General features: G+C 38.1%; 1 protein-coding gene across 1 annotated transcript in view; it reads left to right on the forward strand.

Annotated features, from left to right (window-relative positions):
* LOC144030520 (contactin-associated protein-like 5) overlaps window positions 1-15,634 on the forward strand; it is a 155,622-nt gene extending 139,988 nt beyond the window's left edge. The window contains exons 22-24 of the mRNA XM_077536901.1: window positions 1,690-1,890; window positions 7,042-7,116; window positions 14,626-15,634. Of these exons, the coding sequence (XP_077393027.1) occupies window positions 1,690-1,890; window positions 7,042-7,116; window positions 14,626-14,819 (470 nt within the window). The 3' untranslated portion in view covers window positions 14,820-15,634. The remainder of the gene's footprint in view (window positions 1-1,689; window positions 1,891-7,041; window positions 7,117-14,625) is intronic.
* Window positions 15,635-19,599: the final 3,965 nt, after the last annotated feature.

A 19,599-nucleotide genomic window follows, 5' to 3' on the forward strand; every position in this document is an offset into this window, starting at 1 on the left:
ATTCTAAACGATTTGCTACTTCTTGGAGTACTTCTGAAGGTGACTTATCTTCCGTATCCATGCTTTAGCAAGCCTGTGACCGCCGTGGTTCCTCATCAGGCGCTAAACTCTACACGCGTGAATCGATACTGCAAGTGCTGCTGCTCATGTCTGTATAAGGGACTCAGCCAATCACGTAACCTGCTCCGCCTCATGTCATTTGATTGACAGACCAAGACATTCGGCTGTAAAACGCCATTATGTAAAAGAAGACCATTGTGGAAAAGGACATTATGAAATAAAAACTGACTTTGTAAAACAACGTTTTCTTATCTTATAAAACCTTGAAAATAAATTAAATGTCATTATTTTTTAAAAAGTATGACGTTGTTAAAATAATCATTATGAAATATTTAACCAAAATAAAATATTTGTTACATATTAAAGAATAGCATAACACTTTTCATAATAATACTAGCACCTCATTTTAAAATTTAATGGCCAAATTACATTATTGCTGTTATTTAACAAAAGCATAGTTATTTTAAAAAGGCCTTTTTATTTATTGAATTTTGAGACTTTTGGGCTTCCATAGCTTTCTGATATTGAAAAAAACTTCTGGAATTTGCTGCTTAACTCATATTCCATAAATGTAACATTAATCAGAATGTCATGTTTAGACAATGTTGACTTCCTCTTTAATAGTCCCGCTGCAGTCACATTGATTAAAACATGGTTGAAAGTTGCCATTTTTTTCACTACTTCAGCCAGGCTCCTCCCCTCCCCTCTCCTCTTCCTTGCAATGTGAGAGCGTCATCTCCATATCTATGTGTGCGTTCAGAAATATACTCCGAGCACACCCTGCTCCACTCCGATTGTTCGGAAATGCTGACCGTTTTCAAATGTGCCATTCAGTTATTCAGAGTGCCACAGAAAAGGAGTGCCGGCGTGCATTCTGGATGCTCCGCTCCACATCAGGCAGTACAAATGGGAAACGGTTCAAGCTGAGCTGCTGATTGGTTTATAACATAGGATGCGTTTGGACCAGATAGTGGAACTTTTTTCTTTTTTTTTTTCCCAAAATTTCTAATCTTTAAATGGAAAACAGATGTTGCTGTTTCCTAACAGAATCAGAACGTGTTAGTGAAAACGTGTCATCTCTAAAACTGCGTGACATCTGTCTGAAAAGTAAATGTGTTTGTGGATCAGCACACACCCACCTTCAATCATTCAAAAGCAGAATTGAACATTTACAAATGATAAGTCATGATAAATGCACACATTTGAAAAATTTGTATGTGGCTGTATTTGTGAATCTGACGGAGCTGATATTTGTGTGAATAATTTTGAATTATTGTGTGAATTATGGAATTACTATTAAATTAAAAATGTTTTGAAATAAAATTTAATTTTGAATTTCAAAATTTTAAGTTAATTTTGAATTATTGTGTGAATTATTGTTGAATTATTATTGTTCCAATTGTTGAATTATTGTATTGTGTTATTGAATTACTGCGATTGGCTGGCAACCAGTTCAGGGTGTCCCCTGCCTACTGCCCAAAGCCAGCTGAGATAGGCTCCAGCACCCCCTGCGAACCTTGTGAGGAATAAGCGGTCAAGAAAATGGATGGAAGGATGTTATTGAATTATTATTCATTTTAAAACATTTTGAAATAAAAGCGAGTGTATAAACTATCTGTATCTGCACAGGGTTGGACGCATTCCACGAGGAGGTAGCTGAGGCCGCTTCGAAGGGTTTTGTGGGCTGCCTCTCGTTGGTGCAGTTCAACAACGTGGCACTGCTAAAGGCAGCGCTCACCAACCCCGGAAGCTCATTGGTCACTGTCCGAGGCCCATTGGTCCAATCCAATTGTGGTGCGCTGGCAGACTCTTCCTCGCGATCTTTGCAAGGTGTGCTGAACACAGGCTGATGTTAAAATTAATGTGTTTGTAACAGTGCTTGTGATCTCAACATGGGCTCAAAGTGGTATCAAAGTTATCGTCAAGTTATTCAATTTTTTTACCATAGTCAGTTTTTGTTGACCTTGTTATTGAATTCGTTTGAATATCACTGTTATCCGATGGAAAAAAAAAATCATGTATCTTTAAATTGCTGTTATTTATTTATTTATTTATTTATTTATTTATTTATTTATTTATTTTAATGATCCATCCACATGTTGTTAGTGGGTAATAGCAGAATATTTACTCATCAGATTTAATTTAATTAAATTACAAAAGGTGTAAGTTGTTTGGGTTAAGTGAGCTGCTATTTTTCAGTCTTCATTCTATTTTAAAAGGTCGTTTATTTTGTCTTTGTTTTTTTCTGCTGGACGATTTAATTAGATTCAATAAAAATAAATTGTGGAGACAGGATTTTAATTGGATTTTCACAATTAAACCTGTACACTTTAATGACTGAGTTTTCAGAACATGACATGGTTGCTTTTCATTAGCCAGTGAAAAGTAGGAGGCATTTCATAATTTATGATAGTCATTTGTCTATTTATTACATTCTACATTAATTTTTATTGTTATTCTATTTTATACAGTAAATATATATATTTTCTTCTGACATGCAGTAAGTGATGAGAGAGTGCATTCTTAAAATTTTCCACATATTATGTGACAGCCCTATTCCAAAACGAATTCCTCATATTCTACACACGTCATAATGACAATGTGAAAAAGGATTTGAAAAAAAAAAAGAAGAAATTACATACATACACATAACCTTCACCATGAATCTCAAAATTGACGTCTGGTGTCTCCTGTTTTGACTGTTAACTCTTTGACCGCCAAAAAACGTTCAATAATGATTAGTAAAATCACGATGTATGCCGCCATAAACGTTAAATGATGTCAACTACGTTTTTTGTTTTCTTTGTTCTTTTATCAGCGGGCAGTTCACCGTCTAAGTGCGGCGCACACTGCCTGATCAATGAGTTGTGGAATCAAAAACATGCACTATCTATGGCCAGCAGATGGCAGCATTGTATCTCTTTTCAATGGGCTCAATGTGTACGAAATTACAATGAAACATGACGAAATCTGATTAAATCTGATGTAATAGAACGTTTTCAAGGATGGCGTAAATGATCAAAGCCTTTGTCATAGTTTTTTTGATAACGTGGCAGTAAAAGAGTTAAATTCAGTTGATTGGACATGATGCAGAGAAGTGCACACCTTTACGATCACACAGTTGACACACCAACCAAAAATGAAATCCAAGGAATTGTCTGTCAACCTCCAAGACAATTATCACAAAATTTGGCGAAGAATTCATAAAAATGGCTGCTGCTTTGAAGGTCCCCCTGAGCAGAGCAGCCTCCATTATCTCTGAATCACCTGTCAATAATGCTAGGTTAAGACCAAACATGAAATTCGGGATGGGGGCATGGCTCAGTGGTAGAGTGGTTGTCTCACATCTGTGAGGTTGTGGGTTTGATCCTCCCCCTTGGTGACCATGTCGAAGTTTCTTTGAGCAACACACTGAAACCCAATTTGCTCCTAATGTACCTGCATACCATTGGTATGTGAATGGGTGCATGTGAGTCATCGTAAAGCGCTTTGGGCACCATATGGTGTAGTTAAAGCGCTACGTAAAAAGCAGTCCATTTACCATTTACTGGATTGCTTTGAGCGTAGTAGAAAATGTGCTCCTCTTTCTCCAACAACAGGGAAAAAAATGTTTGAACATCACTTCTCAATCGAATAACTGGTGGTTGTGTGGACTGCTAAGTGCTATCCTGGTTGGCAGTTCAACAGCTGTCAACAATCTTCCTCGCTCCCAATTTCCCAAGCCTGCTTATTTCTGGCTTGTTCCAGGCCGGCTTTGCAAGCTGGTTGCATTGTGTACCTCCCGATCCCCAGACCGCAGTGATATTGTCCCACATTGTTTTTATTTCACCTCACTGTGTGTGTCTGTTTATAGCAACTATATTTGCGATGCCTATTGACCGTCGGCACCAAACCTTAATTTTGAAGTAAGAGAACATTCCAGAAGGGCAACCATATTTCCAGCAGTCCACCAATCAGGCCTAAAAAGTGGCGTGGCTAGACTGAAGCCTCTCCTTAGTAAAGGACTCGTTTACCTGCCTGGAGTTTGCCTAAAGGCACCTGAAGTACTCTTGGACAATGACAGACAAAATTCTCTGGTGTGGTCTGAGGAGTCAAAGATGAAATTTTTTGATGCGAATACCAGATGTTATGTTAGGAGGAAATCAGGCATCACTCATCACCTGGCAGCATCATGTTGTGAGAATGCTTTTCAGTGGAAACCAGTCAGGATTAAGGAAAAGCTGAATGCAGCAATGTACATAGACACCCGGATTTCACGAAAACCTGTTCTTGAGCGCTCTTGACCTGGCGAAGACAGTTCATCTTTTAGCACAAAGCCAATATAATCAAAAGAGTGACTTCAAGACAACTCTGAATGTCCTTGAGTGACCCAGCCAGAGCCCAGACTTACACTAAATCCGACCACACATCTCTAGAGAGATCTGAAAGTGGCTGTGCACCGACGCTCCACATCCAACCAGATGGAGCTTGACAAGTGCTACAAAGGAAAGAGCAAAACTCCCCAAAGATCGGTTTGCCAAGCCTGTGGCATCAAAGAAAGAAAATTCTAAAGGACTTGAGCCTGCAATTGTTGCCAAAGGAGTATCAACAAAATTTTGAGCAAAAGCTGTACATAAGTAGGCTACATGCTCCAATCAATAAATCAATCAATCAATCAATCAGTCAATCAATCAATTCAATTTATTTCACCCTTTAAAGTAAAAGAAATGAAAGCGGACAGAAAGAAGTAAAACTTATGTCTGCCCTTAATCAACACACGAAAAAAAATAATCAACACAAAATGAATGACAGCAAGCGGTCCAGACGCTTTTAGTGTAACAATACTATAAAATAATTGAAAAATAATTCAACACATGTCCTTGTGCTATATATATTTTTGCAGTAAATATGCTTTTATACATTTTTTAAAAATACAAATAGACTGAGAAGATTTTGTTTTTCAATCCAAATTGTTCCACAGACTGACCCCTTGAGTTGAAATACATCGTTCTTTTAGTTTTGTTCTGTATTTAGGTTTGGAAAAAATGTCTATTCCTCTTAATTTATACTCACTTTTCCTTTTTATAAATCTGGTTTGTATATTAACTGGTAAAATTTCCTGATGGGTTTTATACATTTTTTAAGGTGGTTAAACGCCATCAATTCATTGAATTTTAAAGTATTTAGTTGTATAAATAACGGATTAGTGTGGTCTCTGTATCCACAACCAAAAATGACACGGATAGCACGTTTCTGTATAAGAAAAATGAGTTCAGTGTAGGTTTTACCAGCACACCCCCCACACTTCAATGCTTATTATTTTCTCAATTTATCGGCCAAAATAAAAAAAAAAAAAAAAAAAAAAGAAAAATCATATAGTAATTATGAGGTGTTGTATTCAGAACTTCCACATTGGAATATGACAATATATATATATATATATATAAAAAAAAAAAAAAAAAAAAAAAAAAAAAACATATATATATATATATATATATATATATATATGTTTTTTTTTTTGTTTTTTTTTTTTTTTACTAATCGCACAAACTGTAATAAAATAATAGCGATTACTCTCGATTAATCACATCTTCCTACAATCCTCAGACCTTTTTATGTCCAGGTTTAGTTGTGCTCAGAAGTAGTACTAAGGGTAGATTTAGAAGGGCATTGTAAAGTACACAAATTAATTGAGACTTCTCCAACAAGTGTCAAGTAAAACTGAAAGTAAAACAACCCATAAGTCTGTTTTTGTCCATCTTTGCACCAGTGGCTAAGTTTGGGTGAAGTTTATAGGCTGTAACAGGAAGTAAAATAATAATAATAATAATTTGTGTTTGTTTGTTTTTTAGTACTGTAAAGAATTTAAATTAATCTCCAATCCTAGTTTATTTATTTTCTTGAGAATTTTCATAGGATAAAAAAAAAAAAACAAACAAACAAACAAAAAACCAGATCAGACTCTTGCTCCACCCATCACTAAGATTTGAAATCAGAGATAAAAAGAATTGTGACCTGGAGGATCGTTGGGTTACGAATGGAAAAAGGGTTGGGTGTGGTCTGGCTGTGATTGACAGCACCAACTCGCTAAGAAGGCGTTTGCGGAGTGCATGAGACTGACCGGTGGGTAGCAGAGTGATTACAGCATACAAGTGACGTAACAAATGGCTTCTCGTGTAATAAGACGACAAGCAGCCAGGGCACCAGGTGGAGGAGTGGAACCGTCACTTGTCTTTGGTGCCGGTTGGCGGTGGTTCGCTCCTCCGCCTGGGAGACCCGTGTGGCTTACGTGATGTGAGCTTGTGTGTAAATGAGTGATTTTAAAAAAAACGACAAGCAGCCAATTTGTGTTGTTTAACCTTAAGATGGCGCCAAATTCGTGTTTTTTTGTTTTGTCCCCCCCCCCCCAAATTCAAGCTTTCAACAAACATACTAAAATGTAAAAATAATGACCAGGACATGTATACAACTTTAGTAGAAACCAGTTTATCAGGACAAAAAGAAAAAAAATGATTTAGTAGTGAGTACACATTTTAAGGAACAATTCAGCATTGAGCATTTGTTCTTGTTTTTTTTTTTTACAGAAGTGATTGCACTGTAATGTTTTTTTAATGGATGCTTCTCTAATCTTATTTGAATAAAGACTGTCTATTAGTGTCGTTGCATTGAGTGTACACACCAGTCCATGCAGAGAAGCTCCTACTAAAGGAGATAAATGCATGTTGGAAATGACACTCAGGAGGTAGACAGTGTTAAAATGCACTCTGGTGTTCAAGTAGCTGCATGGAGAGTCAGCTTCTAGCATCAGCTAGCAGGAGAAGGCTAATTTCATTCATGTCATGTTGATTTATGAACACGAGGCTGTGTTTACACCTGGCTGAGATGCAATCGCAGCGTGAGTGAGCCTCGGTGCGCTGACGTACTTTTCCCCCTCATAAAACATACAAATATCACATCGCCGTATTTTACAATAATAAGGAAATATGTTTGGTGTTTTTACAGATCAAACTGTGACAACGAATAATGGAAAGAAGAAGCACGAAAGAGATACGCAGAATGATGTGGCTGTCATAGCGGGTATGTCTTCACTCTTCACTCAAAAAGTATTTTTTTTTTGTATTAATAATAATAATAATAATAATAATGAACAATTGGATAATGTTTCAGCCAGAGATGGCTTTGAAGGCCGTCAGTGCGCGCCACTACGTAACAGATGGTGGCTGGCTTATGATGGCTAAATCTTTTTAAATTTCTTGATTTGCAGTCTCCTTAGTCACCACTCTGTTTAAATGTTAGCTCCTCCCAGCAGAGATCCCATCGACAAGTCACCCAGACCACTTGCAAATAGTGCATATTAGTAGTGATTAGTGCTTATTATAATCAGAGATGGGCACCCGTTTTGCTGATGAACATCGAGAAACTGTTTAAGCAGTGTCAGAAGTGGGGTTTTGTCCATCAGTGTAATCGTCACTAATTGGTTTAAGTTCCGATGGACCAATCAGTCCGTCACTGACGGACAGACGGATGTCCGTTTTGTTGACGAATGACGGACTGCCCACCTGTGTCTGTCGGTCGTAAAAAAAAAAAAACAGTGGTGACAAAAGTGAGGACAGAAACGTGGTTAAAATAAAATGATGGATTGATGACTACAGTTTGGTTCGGCTTGAAAATTTGACTGACTGATGATGACAGAAAGTTGCTCAGGGCACTGACGAATGACAAAGGACAGTATAAACATCAAACATGTTTTCTTGATATGGCATTTGACAAAATTACATCCTAGCTATTACATCCATCTTCCATCATGTAGTAACCATGAACCACTGTAATCAAGTAATTTCAGTATTAAATATTGCCCAAAATAAAATGTGTAAAATATGTGTATTTTTTTTTATAGTTTTCCATACTTCTCTCTGCCTATGCTTGATCCTTGCCCCTTGATGCACGTTTAAAAGAATTGAGATGCCACCTAATATGGTGGGATTGCGGAACTCGTCATGTACACTTGTCAATTTACTTTTCAACGGGGATGGGTGGGGGAGCATCTGATTCTGCTCCACTGTAAATTTCAAACTTGGAAACAATTTTACTGATAAATACCTACCAGTAGATGGCAACATTATAGATATGGGAGAAAAGGCTGCATTTTGTGCAACCTACCTTTTTTCTACTGTTGATTATTATTAAAAAAAAAAAAAATGGGGAAAAGGCAGATAGGAGAAATTCTATTCTGTTATTTGGTAGATTCGGTGTATATAATCATTGAACACAATATCATGTGGGCATTGAAAGTTTTAAAATATTCTAAAATGACTTGCAGTGAATGAGTTAAGTTCAGCCCCACTCTCCAGCATGACTACACAATTTACGATGCATCCAACTCAGATTAGGACAGATGGTAGAATTCAACATAACAAATTATGCAGTGAGATTACAAGCACCAGCAACATTTTTGCTCTTACTACTGCCTTTTTTCCAACTGTAGTAAGTTTAGTTTTTCTATCACCACTATTACTTGCAGTTTTCAGTTTCTTTTCCAACCATGCTTTACTTGTTTGTGATGCAAAGACGAAAGAACAAATGATGTTTATGAGTCACGACAAAAAGCACAACTGAGCCTTCCACATCACTGCCAACACCCTTCGTGAACCATAATAGTGTGTAAACCAAAACAATATCTAAGTCATTTCGGTCGAGTATACACTGTATTGATTAAAATGTCTAGATTACTGCATTTAGTATTTTTCGTCATTTGTTGTGAGATTGTTAGTACTTTACGACAACATCGTGTCATCTGCATTTTCTTGATGAGTGTCTCTGCAAATGCCAGCAGAGAAATCTTTCTTGTTTGAGTGGGTTGAAGAAATTCAGCAGGATCAATTCATAACTGAGGCTTCTATAACACAAATATGGATTTTTGCACCAGTGAATAGATGAGGTGCCACAGTGTTTCGGGTGCTTGGGCCCACCTCAAAATACTTAATAAAGCAGTTTAATATTGAACACAAAATGGTTTCTCTGCATATTTCTATCAATACATCATGTCTCCAACATTGGGACTAGTTGACTCATTTTATGTGTAGAGCCAAAACAAAATGTATCAAAAATTCTGTTTGCGTCTACAATTGTTTCAATCACTCACTTAAAAAAAAGGTTTTGTGTAAAATGAAATTAATTTAAATGATGTTGACGGCCCACCGGTGGCAAAAATTTCATAGTGATATCTTTAAAAAAAAAAACAAAAAAAAAAAAAGTGGAGATACAGTGGGGTAAAATATTTGATCGCCTGCTGAATTTGTAAGTTTATGCACTTAAAAGTCAACTAACGGTCTTTAAATTTTAGTTGTTGATTGGTTAAAGTAATAAAAAAAAAATAAATCAGTCTAAAAGTTTGAAAATTTATGGAATCATTTCGAAGTTCACTGGCTAACTTTAGGGCCTGCACATGTGCCTTTTTGAACATGGCGACCTTTCGGGAACTATAAGATTTCAGTCCATTACATGTTGCATGTTGCCAACTGGTACCAATTGTCTTCAAATCATAAAAAAAAAGTTCCTGCAATGTACTTTAGAGATGTTACCATCACTTTTGCATGGAGCTCCAAACCGAGGCCAATTGATGGTCAGTTTGCATGTCTCCATCCATCCATCCATCCATCCATCCATCCATCCATCCATCCTCTACCGCTTATCCGAGGTCGGGTCGCGGGGGCTGCAGCTTTAGGAGGGGAAAACCCAGACTTCCCGCAGTTTGCATGTCTGCCACATGGAAATGGAGCCGATCTATCTACAGAAAATTGTTCCAAGAAATGTTGTGTCCATACAATTAAAAAATGGTCTAAAATTTACCTGAAACTATAAATACACTTTGTATGTACTGGAAAGATTTCTTACATTTGTAAACACCAAAAACAAAACTAAAAAAATATATATAAATACATTAAGTAGAGTTCTGTTGTATTTATCTTATATATATGTATTTATCTGCAATGTGTACAATACATTTGCATTTACCGGTAATTTAGTTCTTAAAGATTGCTTGCTTAAAAACTTTTATTAAAGCACTTTTGTTTTTATCTATGTTCAATATATTTCAATGGAATCATTACTTAAGTACACTTTTTTTCTCCACTTCCTATATTTAACTGTTCATAATGTTGCAGTGGCTTACTATAATTAAACTTTTGTGGAATAAAACCTCGACACCGTTTTTGATGAATGCTTGTGTCTGCTACATAAATTTGATTGAATTAATTAAGGACCAAGCAGTGACTGCTGTGAGGTTCCTACTGTTTTTAGTTATTATGATGGTACATGGCGAGCATATATTTTTAGAGTTAGCACTTGGTGTAAAATGTGCGAGAAGCACTGGTTTAAACTGCAAATATATCTCAAAATGTGATCCCAAACTCTTTAATTGCATTTCAAATGTTTCAAAACCTCTTCAAATATTGTTGTGTCCTCTAAAATAGTGCTTCTCAACCCTGGTCCATGGGGACCCCTATCCAGCCTGTTTTCCTTGTCTCCATCGGCTAACACGGGTGATTCAAATGATCAGCTAATCAACAAGCTCTGGAGAAGCCTGATAATGATCCTCACCTGTGTTGGCTGAGGTAGACATGGAAAACAGGCTGGATAGATGTCCCCGAGGACCAGGGTTGAGAACCACTGTAAGATACAGCTTACAGCTCAGCACACTAAAGCTCGGAATTATTTTTGTTTGAGGAGCAGTTTTCCTAATCAACGATTTCATTTGAGGAGCAAATTACTATTGTTGAGGAGCATTTTTCCAGGTTAATCCCAGAGACTTGAAGTGAGGGTTTTATTAAACAATAAAACGACACTAATTTGTTTAAATATTCTGAACAATCAGTGATTTCTCTAACAGTTGGAAGCTCTGCGTTTTGCCTATATAAATAAAGATGACTTGATTTGACATAAACTGCCCATTCAGTTTTGCATTTTAATGTATTTGTTTGAGGTACAAAATTGAATTTTGAAACCTTATTTCAAGGCTTGCACACAGATACACAATGATCAATACTTGCACATGCACATCACCGATGATGATGATGGTGATGATGATGATGACGATGATTTTGAAAATGAATCGCCATAGCAGTGTATTCCATTGTAAAACAATGAATAGTTAATTAAATTTTATTTTGATTTATTTCAGGTAACTACTTAAAGTTGAACACGAGCAACAATTCATACTGTATAGTTTCATGATATGAACAAGAAAAAAAATAGAGAAAAGAGAAAAGAAAAAAATATATGATTTTGTCTGAATGGGAGCTGGGAGAAGAAAATTTATTTAATCCCATCCCCATCTCTAATCTATAAAACACGAATACAATATACAGTACTTCCCACAAATTACAGTATTGCTAACTTAACAATTTTAGACAATTTTATCATAATATATGGGTAGAGTAGACAAAAATTGTACTCAAGTAAGAGTAGCGTTACTTCTAAATAGTATTACTTAAGTAAAACGTAGTCATCAAAAAAATCACTCAGGTACAAGGAAAAAGGATTCGCTGAAAAGAATACTCAAGTACTGGGTAACTGCTTGAACATGACGTCTGAATTATTTTTAAAAACAATATCATCAGACAGACAAAAACATAAAAATATATGCAAATTCTGGCATCTTCAAATCATAAAATAATTTTTTTTAAAAACACTTTTGAGCTCAAACAACAGTGCAAGCAGACACATTAGCCCAAGCATGCGCAATCCATTCACGAATTGTGGCCTCACTTGTTCGGCGCTGCCTCCCAGTCTATCACGCCCATAGGTGGCAGTTTCTTAAAGCGAAAGCACCATGATGTAATCACTTGACTCTTTCGGGTTCTCATCACGCCTGCCAGTCTTCCACCAGGGCCACATTTCCTGCATATAAGCAACGTGTCCGTGGCAATGCTCCCACACGGTCAGTCAAGCGGAGCGCTTATGTGAAAATAAATCTAATCTAATGTAAATCTAATGTATGAATGGGGCGGCAGGTAACGATGCTAGTGTAGCCCAATTTAGTGGCGTAAGGGAGTAGTGTTTCTTTTTTACACATCTACTCAGGTTAAAGTAAAAACTACGTAAGTATTGTGTAGTAAAAGTACTCTTGGAAGTACTTTTTTTTTCTAAATAGTTGTGGGAATGCTTCAGCATTCCCACAACTATATATGTTATTGTGATTTTTATTCTCCACACTTTTTTGCCGCCTAACAAATCTCACATAATACTTCCAATTTACTTTGTTCAAATTTCAACTAGCTTAAAAAATTCACGCCTCCCGGGGTATATATTGTCTGATTCCACATTACTTACAGTATTTGCACAATTTAACATTTAATATCAACTTTTCCCCATCCATTTCAATGGGACAGTCATTGAACTTTTTCTAAGTATCACTTTCCACGCCCACTTCCATATCTATAACTTATCATCATTACCAGGTGTCTGATACTGCTCGGTGGCACAGTTGGTAAAGCGCATTGTCCAGTAACCAGCAGGCTATAATTTCATAATTTATCTCTCAATGTGCTTTCAGCATTCCCATGCAATTTCTCCAGAAATTGCACTTAGTATATTAACTCAAGCAAACGTAACCTGTTACTAGCCACCTCAGTATATAACCAATATCAAACAATATAATATAAAGTATTTTATTACATACCATTAAGAATTGTTGAGTACCAATAATGGTGATGTTACCATAGGAAACATAGATTACATTCTTACAGTTCATACCAACAATGGTAATATATTATACAGAACTCTCTCAGAAAATTAGAATATTGTGTTAAAGTCCTTTATTTTCTGTAATCCAATTTAAAAAAAATGTCATATTCTGGATTCATTACATAACTGAAATATTGCAAGTCTTTTATTATTTTAATATTGCTGATTATGGCTTACATCTTAAACAAAACTCAAATATCCTATCTCAAAATATTAGAATATATTAGGTTATTCAACTAATCACTTGAATCGTCTAATTAACAACACCTGCAAGTGTTTCCAAGTGAATCCAGAATGTATGACATTTTTGTTTTTTTAATTGCATTACACAAAATAAAGGACTTTAGCACAATATTCCAATTTTCCGAGACAGTACTGTATATTCCAAGAATATAGTAGAAAGAACAAGACAAACATACATATCAACTATAGTAATAGACAGTAGTAACAGCAAGGACACACTTGCACCAAGTATTTATAAATTGAAGGCCCACTCTCTGAATATTGTGACCAAGCTATATTTGTATATAATATTTTAAATATGGAAATATTTTAGGATTTCATATGATGGGGCTTATCCTGATGGGAAACGCTGCTTAACATAACAGTTAACTAGAACAACTAGTACTTAGTTGTTTACTAATCGAAGCCGCGGGATCCACACGGTGACAACACGAGCATGGCGGTTGAAGATAGATTTATGGATTCCATTTAGTTTTGATGGTGGAAGTTTAAAGTTGAGGGAAAGTTTTGTTTTTCAACTTGTGAGGAGTTACAGGCGACGCTAACCGTTCATTATCATGCAACGTGCAGGAGGCCCACTGTATTTGTAATAGTAGTCTTTCTGCATCCAGTTAAATAAGAATGTAATTCTTCTGCATGATTAGCATAATTCAAAATGACACCCATTAATTTTCTTTATTGGATTGCACTATAAGCAATTAAATACTTCTTTGGAAACTACGAATATGACATGACAATCTAAAAATTCATAAATAATGTGCTGTGGTAGAAAACATACCCCCCAAAAAAACATTTTCAAAAGTTGTATAGAAGCAGCCTTGAGATGTTTTATTGCATTTGCATTTACACAGCTAAAATTGTTAAAAAGAAAGAAAAAAGAAAGTGAGATGGACACAGAATAGAGCCTGGGGATATGTAGATATTGTGTTGATTAGAAAACAGATCACAGTGTGATGCAGTCAGTGCAAACAACAATAATAAACATTATTGAATGAAATGAATACCTGCCTGTATTTTTGTCTTTGTAATCTGCAGCCAGGGCGGCACTGCAAATGAGAATCCTAACCTGGATAAATATGTAAAATATGTATATTAAAAAACTGTGAATGCACCTCTCGTATTAGCTATCACTATCAGTGTATTTAATGTAGTACCCAATGTTTAATTTCAACCTGAAAGTCTTGCATGAGTTGCTTTGGGGAAAAAAACAGAGTGTGTAATAATAGCATTACATGCATCAGAGTGGTACGCACGTTGTGTGAAATGAGCTGATCCGTGACGACCTCTCAAGCGACGCAATAATCAATAATCATCCGAGCAGCTCCAAATCATTTTCATCATCGTCAGTGGCGGCAACATTTGCTCGCTCTCCCGTTACATCCCCGCCGCCGCCATTTCCCCCCCACCTCACATCCTGGCCTTTTGTACAGCTTATCAGCGTGCCATCCTAATTGACTTTCCACACTAGCGTTGGCTGAGGCGACAGTCATTTCACGCAAGCTTTTATTTATGAGATTGTTAGCAAAAGATGCCTCGCAAACGCTGATTTAATGATCTTTTTTTTTTTATACTAATGGATTCTCCCCCGCTGTTTCTTAGGAGTGGTCACGGCGGCGGCCTTCATCGGCGCGTGTGCTCTAGCCGCCGCCACCCGCCTCCTCTACCAGCGGCGGCAGGCCCGGCGTGACGACGTCGTCAAGCGGGAGGGCGCCCCCGCTGTGTACATGGACTACAGGACTGAGACACGCCCCCACGGCCCGGTGCGGGAGAACATGAAGGAATATTACATCTGATCAAAGCACCAAAGTCCGGAGCGTCCCTCGCTACAAACACCTTGACGCTCGCCTCGGAAATCGCTCAGACACATCCCCGGATTAAAAAAAAATAAATTAAAACTAAAGCCCACAAGCTGGAAAGAAGACCACCTCGAACGTGTTCCAGCATGCGTCGGCGTCTTTATTTGATGTGGGTGGAACTGCAATTGCAGTTCCTCTCTTGTACACAGCAGAAGATGAATGTTAGCCTTGAGGGGACAACGCTGGTGCAAAAAAAAAAAAAAAAGGCGCATTATAAGCTTTCCGACGTGGCGGATATTCCCGCATTTCCATGGGAACTCCCGAGGGAATGCGCACGTGGCCGCCGTCGGAGAAGGAATAAGGTCAGCGCTGACCTAAAGTGTACGAGTGCCTCATTTAAATACCAACCTTTTAGAAAAGGAACATTTTGAGTTTTTCTGCCCCGGTGACACTCGCCCTGTTTGGACATTATAACGAGCAGAGGACGGCAATTAAATCCGGGAGGCTCAGCTCTTTTGTTGACCTTGTGCACGGATCCAAACCCCTTCATGCTTGGGAGTGTTTCTGGGTTTCATGTCGGCTCCCTCGGTATTCCTGAACGCACCCTTCGGGCTGCGTACATTTAGTTGTAGGCTGGCAACTCCTGAAAGTGTGTTCCACCTTTGATAGCTGTGCTCCTTCTTCTCCTTGTGTATTCTTATTTTTCCAGTATAAGAAAAAGATGTATATTGTATCAGGAGGGCAACAGCGAGGCAGATCATTTAGCAGAGTAAAATGACAGTATGTGAATAAAAATGAAAAATGACTTGTGACACGTGAGCGTTTGTGAGTGTGCTCGTCGGGACAGACCAGGATGGCGTCGTACTGTATGGGATGGTGCCTTGACATTTCAGGATCTGGAGCTGATAGGGATACACTAATGGGATGAAACGTGGCAGCAGATGGTGAAACAAAGGCGTCGGCATCTGGTCGGGCCTCAGACCAAGCCTCAACATCTGACAAGGCCGAAATATTTGACCAGGTCTTGACATCTGATTAGTCATAAAACATCTGAACAACCCTCAACATCTGACCAAGGCTGATCTTATAAGACCTTGGTAATGGACCAGGTCTTAACACCTAACAAGACCTTGAAATCAGACTAGGTCTAAAACATTCGACCGTGGCTCAAAATCAAAACCAACTTCAACATTTAAATAGCTTTTAACATTTGTCCAAACCTAAACATCGAAATAGCTTTCCAAACTAAAACAAATGTGACCAGGCAGTGGACTTTAAAAGGTTGCTGACAACCAGTGTCGGGAACGTTACTTTATAGAAGTAGTTATAGTTACTGATTGTTACTCAAAAAAGTAACTGAGTTAGTACAGGGAGTCCTCGAGTTGCGTCGGAGTTCTGTTCCTACGCTAGCGATGTAACCCGAATTTCAACTTAATTTGAATATTTACAACAAAATAAGTTACATAAAGAATCTAAAATACATGAAAATAAAAAAATACGACTGACCTTAGTCCAAATCTTTGCCGACGTATTTTTATGATGTCGAGCTTCGTTTCCATGGTAACTGCTTTCCTTTTGTCAGGACCAACATTGATAGAAGACGTAGCGTTCTTCTTCTTTGGGGCCATGATGTGGAGAAAAAAAAGAGGGTGAAAAAGCCAAAGATACTCCCACAAGTGCACAAGCGCTAGCACTAGCTAAGGGCTAAATAGCAGACAAGGGGAAAACACTGCTATATGGCGGACGAGGAGCCAAAATGGCGGACGGGGGCCAAAATGGCGGACCGGGCGTAACCGTCGTGAAGTAAAACGCCTTAGGTCTACTGTGCCTTAACTTGAGGACTCCCTGTAATTTAATTACTTCATAAGGAACTTGTTACTAGGCAAAGTAACTATTTTCACGACTTAAAAAAAAAAAATGTTTTACATCAAATAATTTGGATTTTTTTATTTTATATTATTCTTATTATTATTATTATTATTATTATTATTATTATTATATTTTTAGAGCTGTCAAACGATTAATCAGATTAATCACATCTTTGAATTTTCACTTAATTAAAAAGGCTTTTTATCAACATTTTTTGTCCACCAAATGTGTTAATTCTTTCTACATTTAATGTTACGAGGACACCTTCAACATTTTTTGATCCACTTCACGCTCTCATCCTCCTTTTTCTAACCAATTACTTGCATAATAAAATGAAAAAAAAATGACCCCAATATTTTGACATGAATAAATATTCTGAATGTCCTACGCAAACATCTGTTAAATGTTTTACTTTAATGTATGTAGTTATATTTATTGCTCAACCCAACATCTGCTACTTTGAAGTTAACCATCTGCTATCAATTTAAAGGATCATCTACAGTCAAAATTAATAGTGTGATTCATCTGTGTTAATACATGATTAATGCAATATTTTCTGTGATTAATCAATGAGTCAACGCTTTAATTTTGACGGCACTATTTATTTTTTTTTATACAAAGAATTCAGATTAAGTCCAGGCTATAAAGGGTGTTTTCATTGATTTTTGTGAATATTTATGTCAGTCACACTCCATACGATGATCTACCACTGCCAATCACTACAGCAATCAGAAAAAATAAATAAATACTGGATATGTGGTCATTTGGGGCCCATATGTCACCCTAATACATGTCATTTGTACACAGTCCGCGGGAGTGACGTCACACAGCCGACACGACACGTTCGCCCGGCCCCGGTTGCGACACGCCACCCCCCGCTCTGCAATTGGCTGGAGGGGTGTAAACACTGTCTTTCCACAGAAACGTCCCGCTGCTTACAAAACAAACACAAAATGGCAAAATACAGGCTGGGTGGGTGGGGGTTTAGGACAAAATCACCACCAGAAATGAAGACAAGCCCTGATTGAGAAGTAGTCTGTTTGTTTAAATCCTGTATTTAAAAAATGCCTTTTCCAGAGTCAAACCGGCAGACTGCGCCTTTAAATACAATTGTTGGCGCTATTAATTACACGACTAGGCGAGTTTTTCACAACGTGTTACTATGACTTATCTTTCCTTTAGAGTTGTCATGGTGCTTGTAGAGTTGCGAAGTCCCGTAATGGTTCTTGGTGGAACCGAATTGTCAGTAAAACCCCATGGCAGCCATTTTTCGGGACATCTCTAACAATGTTATTTTGACAATGTCAGTCTTGTCAAGCGAACGTCGAATCATTTCCAGGCTTGGGACGTCACGTGACTCTTGCTAATAACGCTAACATGTTCATTGTGTGAAACCAACTGCGCATTCCAGCTGTCAAGACAACTTTATAGTGACGAGATGCGACAACAACTAACTGTGCGCAAAAGACATTTTCATGAATGGACTTGGAGCAATCCTTCCGTAACAGTGCACACGACTGTGCAACGTACTGTAAGCTTATTTCGAGCCTTGAAACACAATTCACGTACAAAAACGATATCGGCATTTCAAATATGAGGAAAATAGTTAGATTATTCCATTTATGAAAAAAGGACGGAGTTACCAACGCCATTATTTCAATTGCCATTATTCCCAACATTGCTGACAGCTGACGAAATCTCGACATTGAGACTCTGAACCTAACGTCAAATTTCAGCCAGCAACATGAGCAAGGCTATTGCTAGGCTTGACACATGCACGACCTTTGGCCACGATCTTGTCGTGGCAAGTCGTGCCATTTTGGGGCACGAACTGGCAGGTTCCCGCACTGTTCACGCCGATTTCACGAATGCGTGACCATTCGTGTCCACATTGACACGAACTGGCACGACGAGTTCACGCATAGTTCGCGCATAGTTTGCGCATAGTTTATGCTTTCCCGCATTTGCACGACGAGTTCGCGCAATTCGAACGGTGTCGTGCCCACTTGGGCACGCCATATAAAAAGGGGGCCTCCCCAACCCCTATTTGTGGCACTTCGTGACAGTCGTGGCATGGCGCGCACTGGCGCTCATCCTTCCCGCATCGTCCCGACGAGTTCACAAACAGTTTGCGCATAGTTCACGACCCAGTTGCGAAATTTTGTCATGACAAAAATTTTGAACATTTCAACATTTTTTGCCCCGACATGGCACGCAGTCACGACGGGTTTACGCACACTTCACGCCACTTTATGACTAGTTTGTACACTGGCACGACTCGATTCGTGCCAATGGGAAAAATTCCATGGAAAAGACAGGACTGGTTTTGCACATCAGTTTGTTTCCGGTTCGGTTTTCGACGTGTGGGCTGCATCAAAAATACTTGTGCTTCCGACTTTGTGCCCCTCGGTTGCGCGTTCGCAACCCGGACCGGAATCAAACTGATGTGCAAAATCACGTCCCACCTCTTCTGTGGCATATACCCCATTCATGCCACAAAATCAGTGTCAGCCTTGCATAAGTGTGAATGACTGAACCATATGGATCATCTTGTGCCCCCGAACTTGTTGATGTTTACATCAACCATATCACCAGAGCTTAAAAAAATAAATTGTCTTCATCTATAGTCTCTTGATAGTCTAAACGAGTAAGGAGAAAAGTTTAGTTCATGGTTCAATTGTCCAGTCACTGACGGTTCAGTGGTTTAATTCACCTGACTTTTGAGAAGCGCATGGGTCAAGTTCTTACTTGACAGTGTGAATGTGAGTGTCAGTGTTTGTCTATCTCATGTGCCCTATGATTGAGTGGCAAGACCATTCCTGGGTGAAGTCCGCCTTCAGCTTAAGGTCAACTGTACTAGTCTCTAGCTGCCTGTAACCTTGAATAGGCTAAGCGTTACAGAAAATGA

This window comes from Festucalex cinctus, chromosome 11 (assembly GCF_051991245.1).
Source record: "Festucalex cinctus isolate MCC-2025b chromosome 11, RoL_Fcin_1.0, whole genome shotgun sequence".
In the NCBI taxonomy this organism is placed as follows: domain Eukaryota; kingdom Metazoa; phylum Chordata; class Actinopteri; order Syngnathiformes; family Syngnathidae; genus Festucalex; species Festucalex cinctus.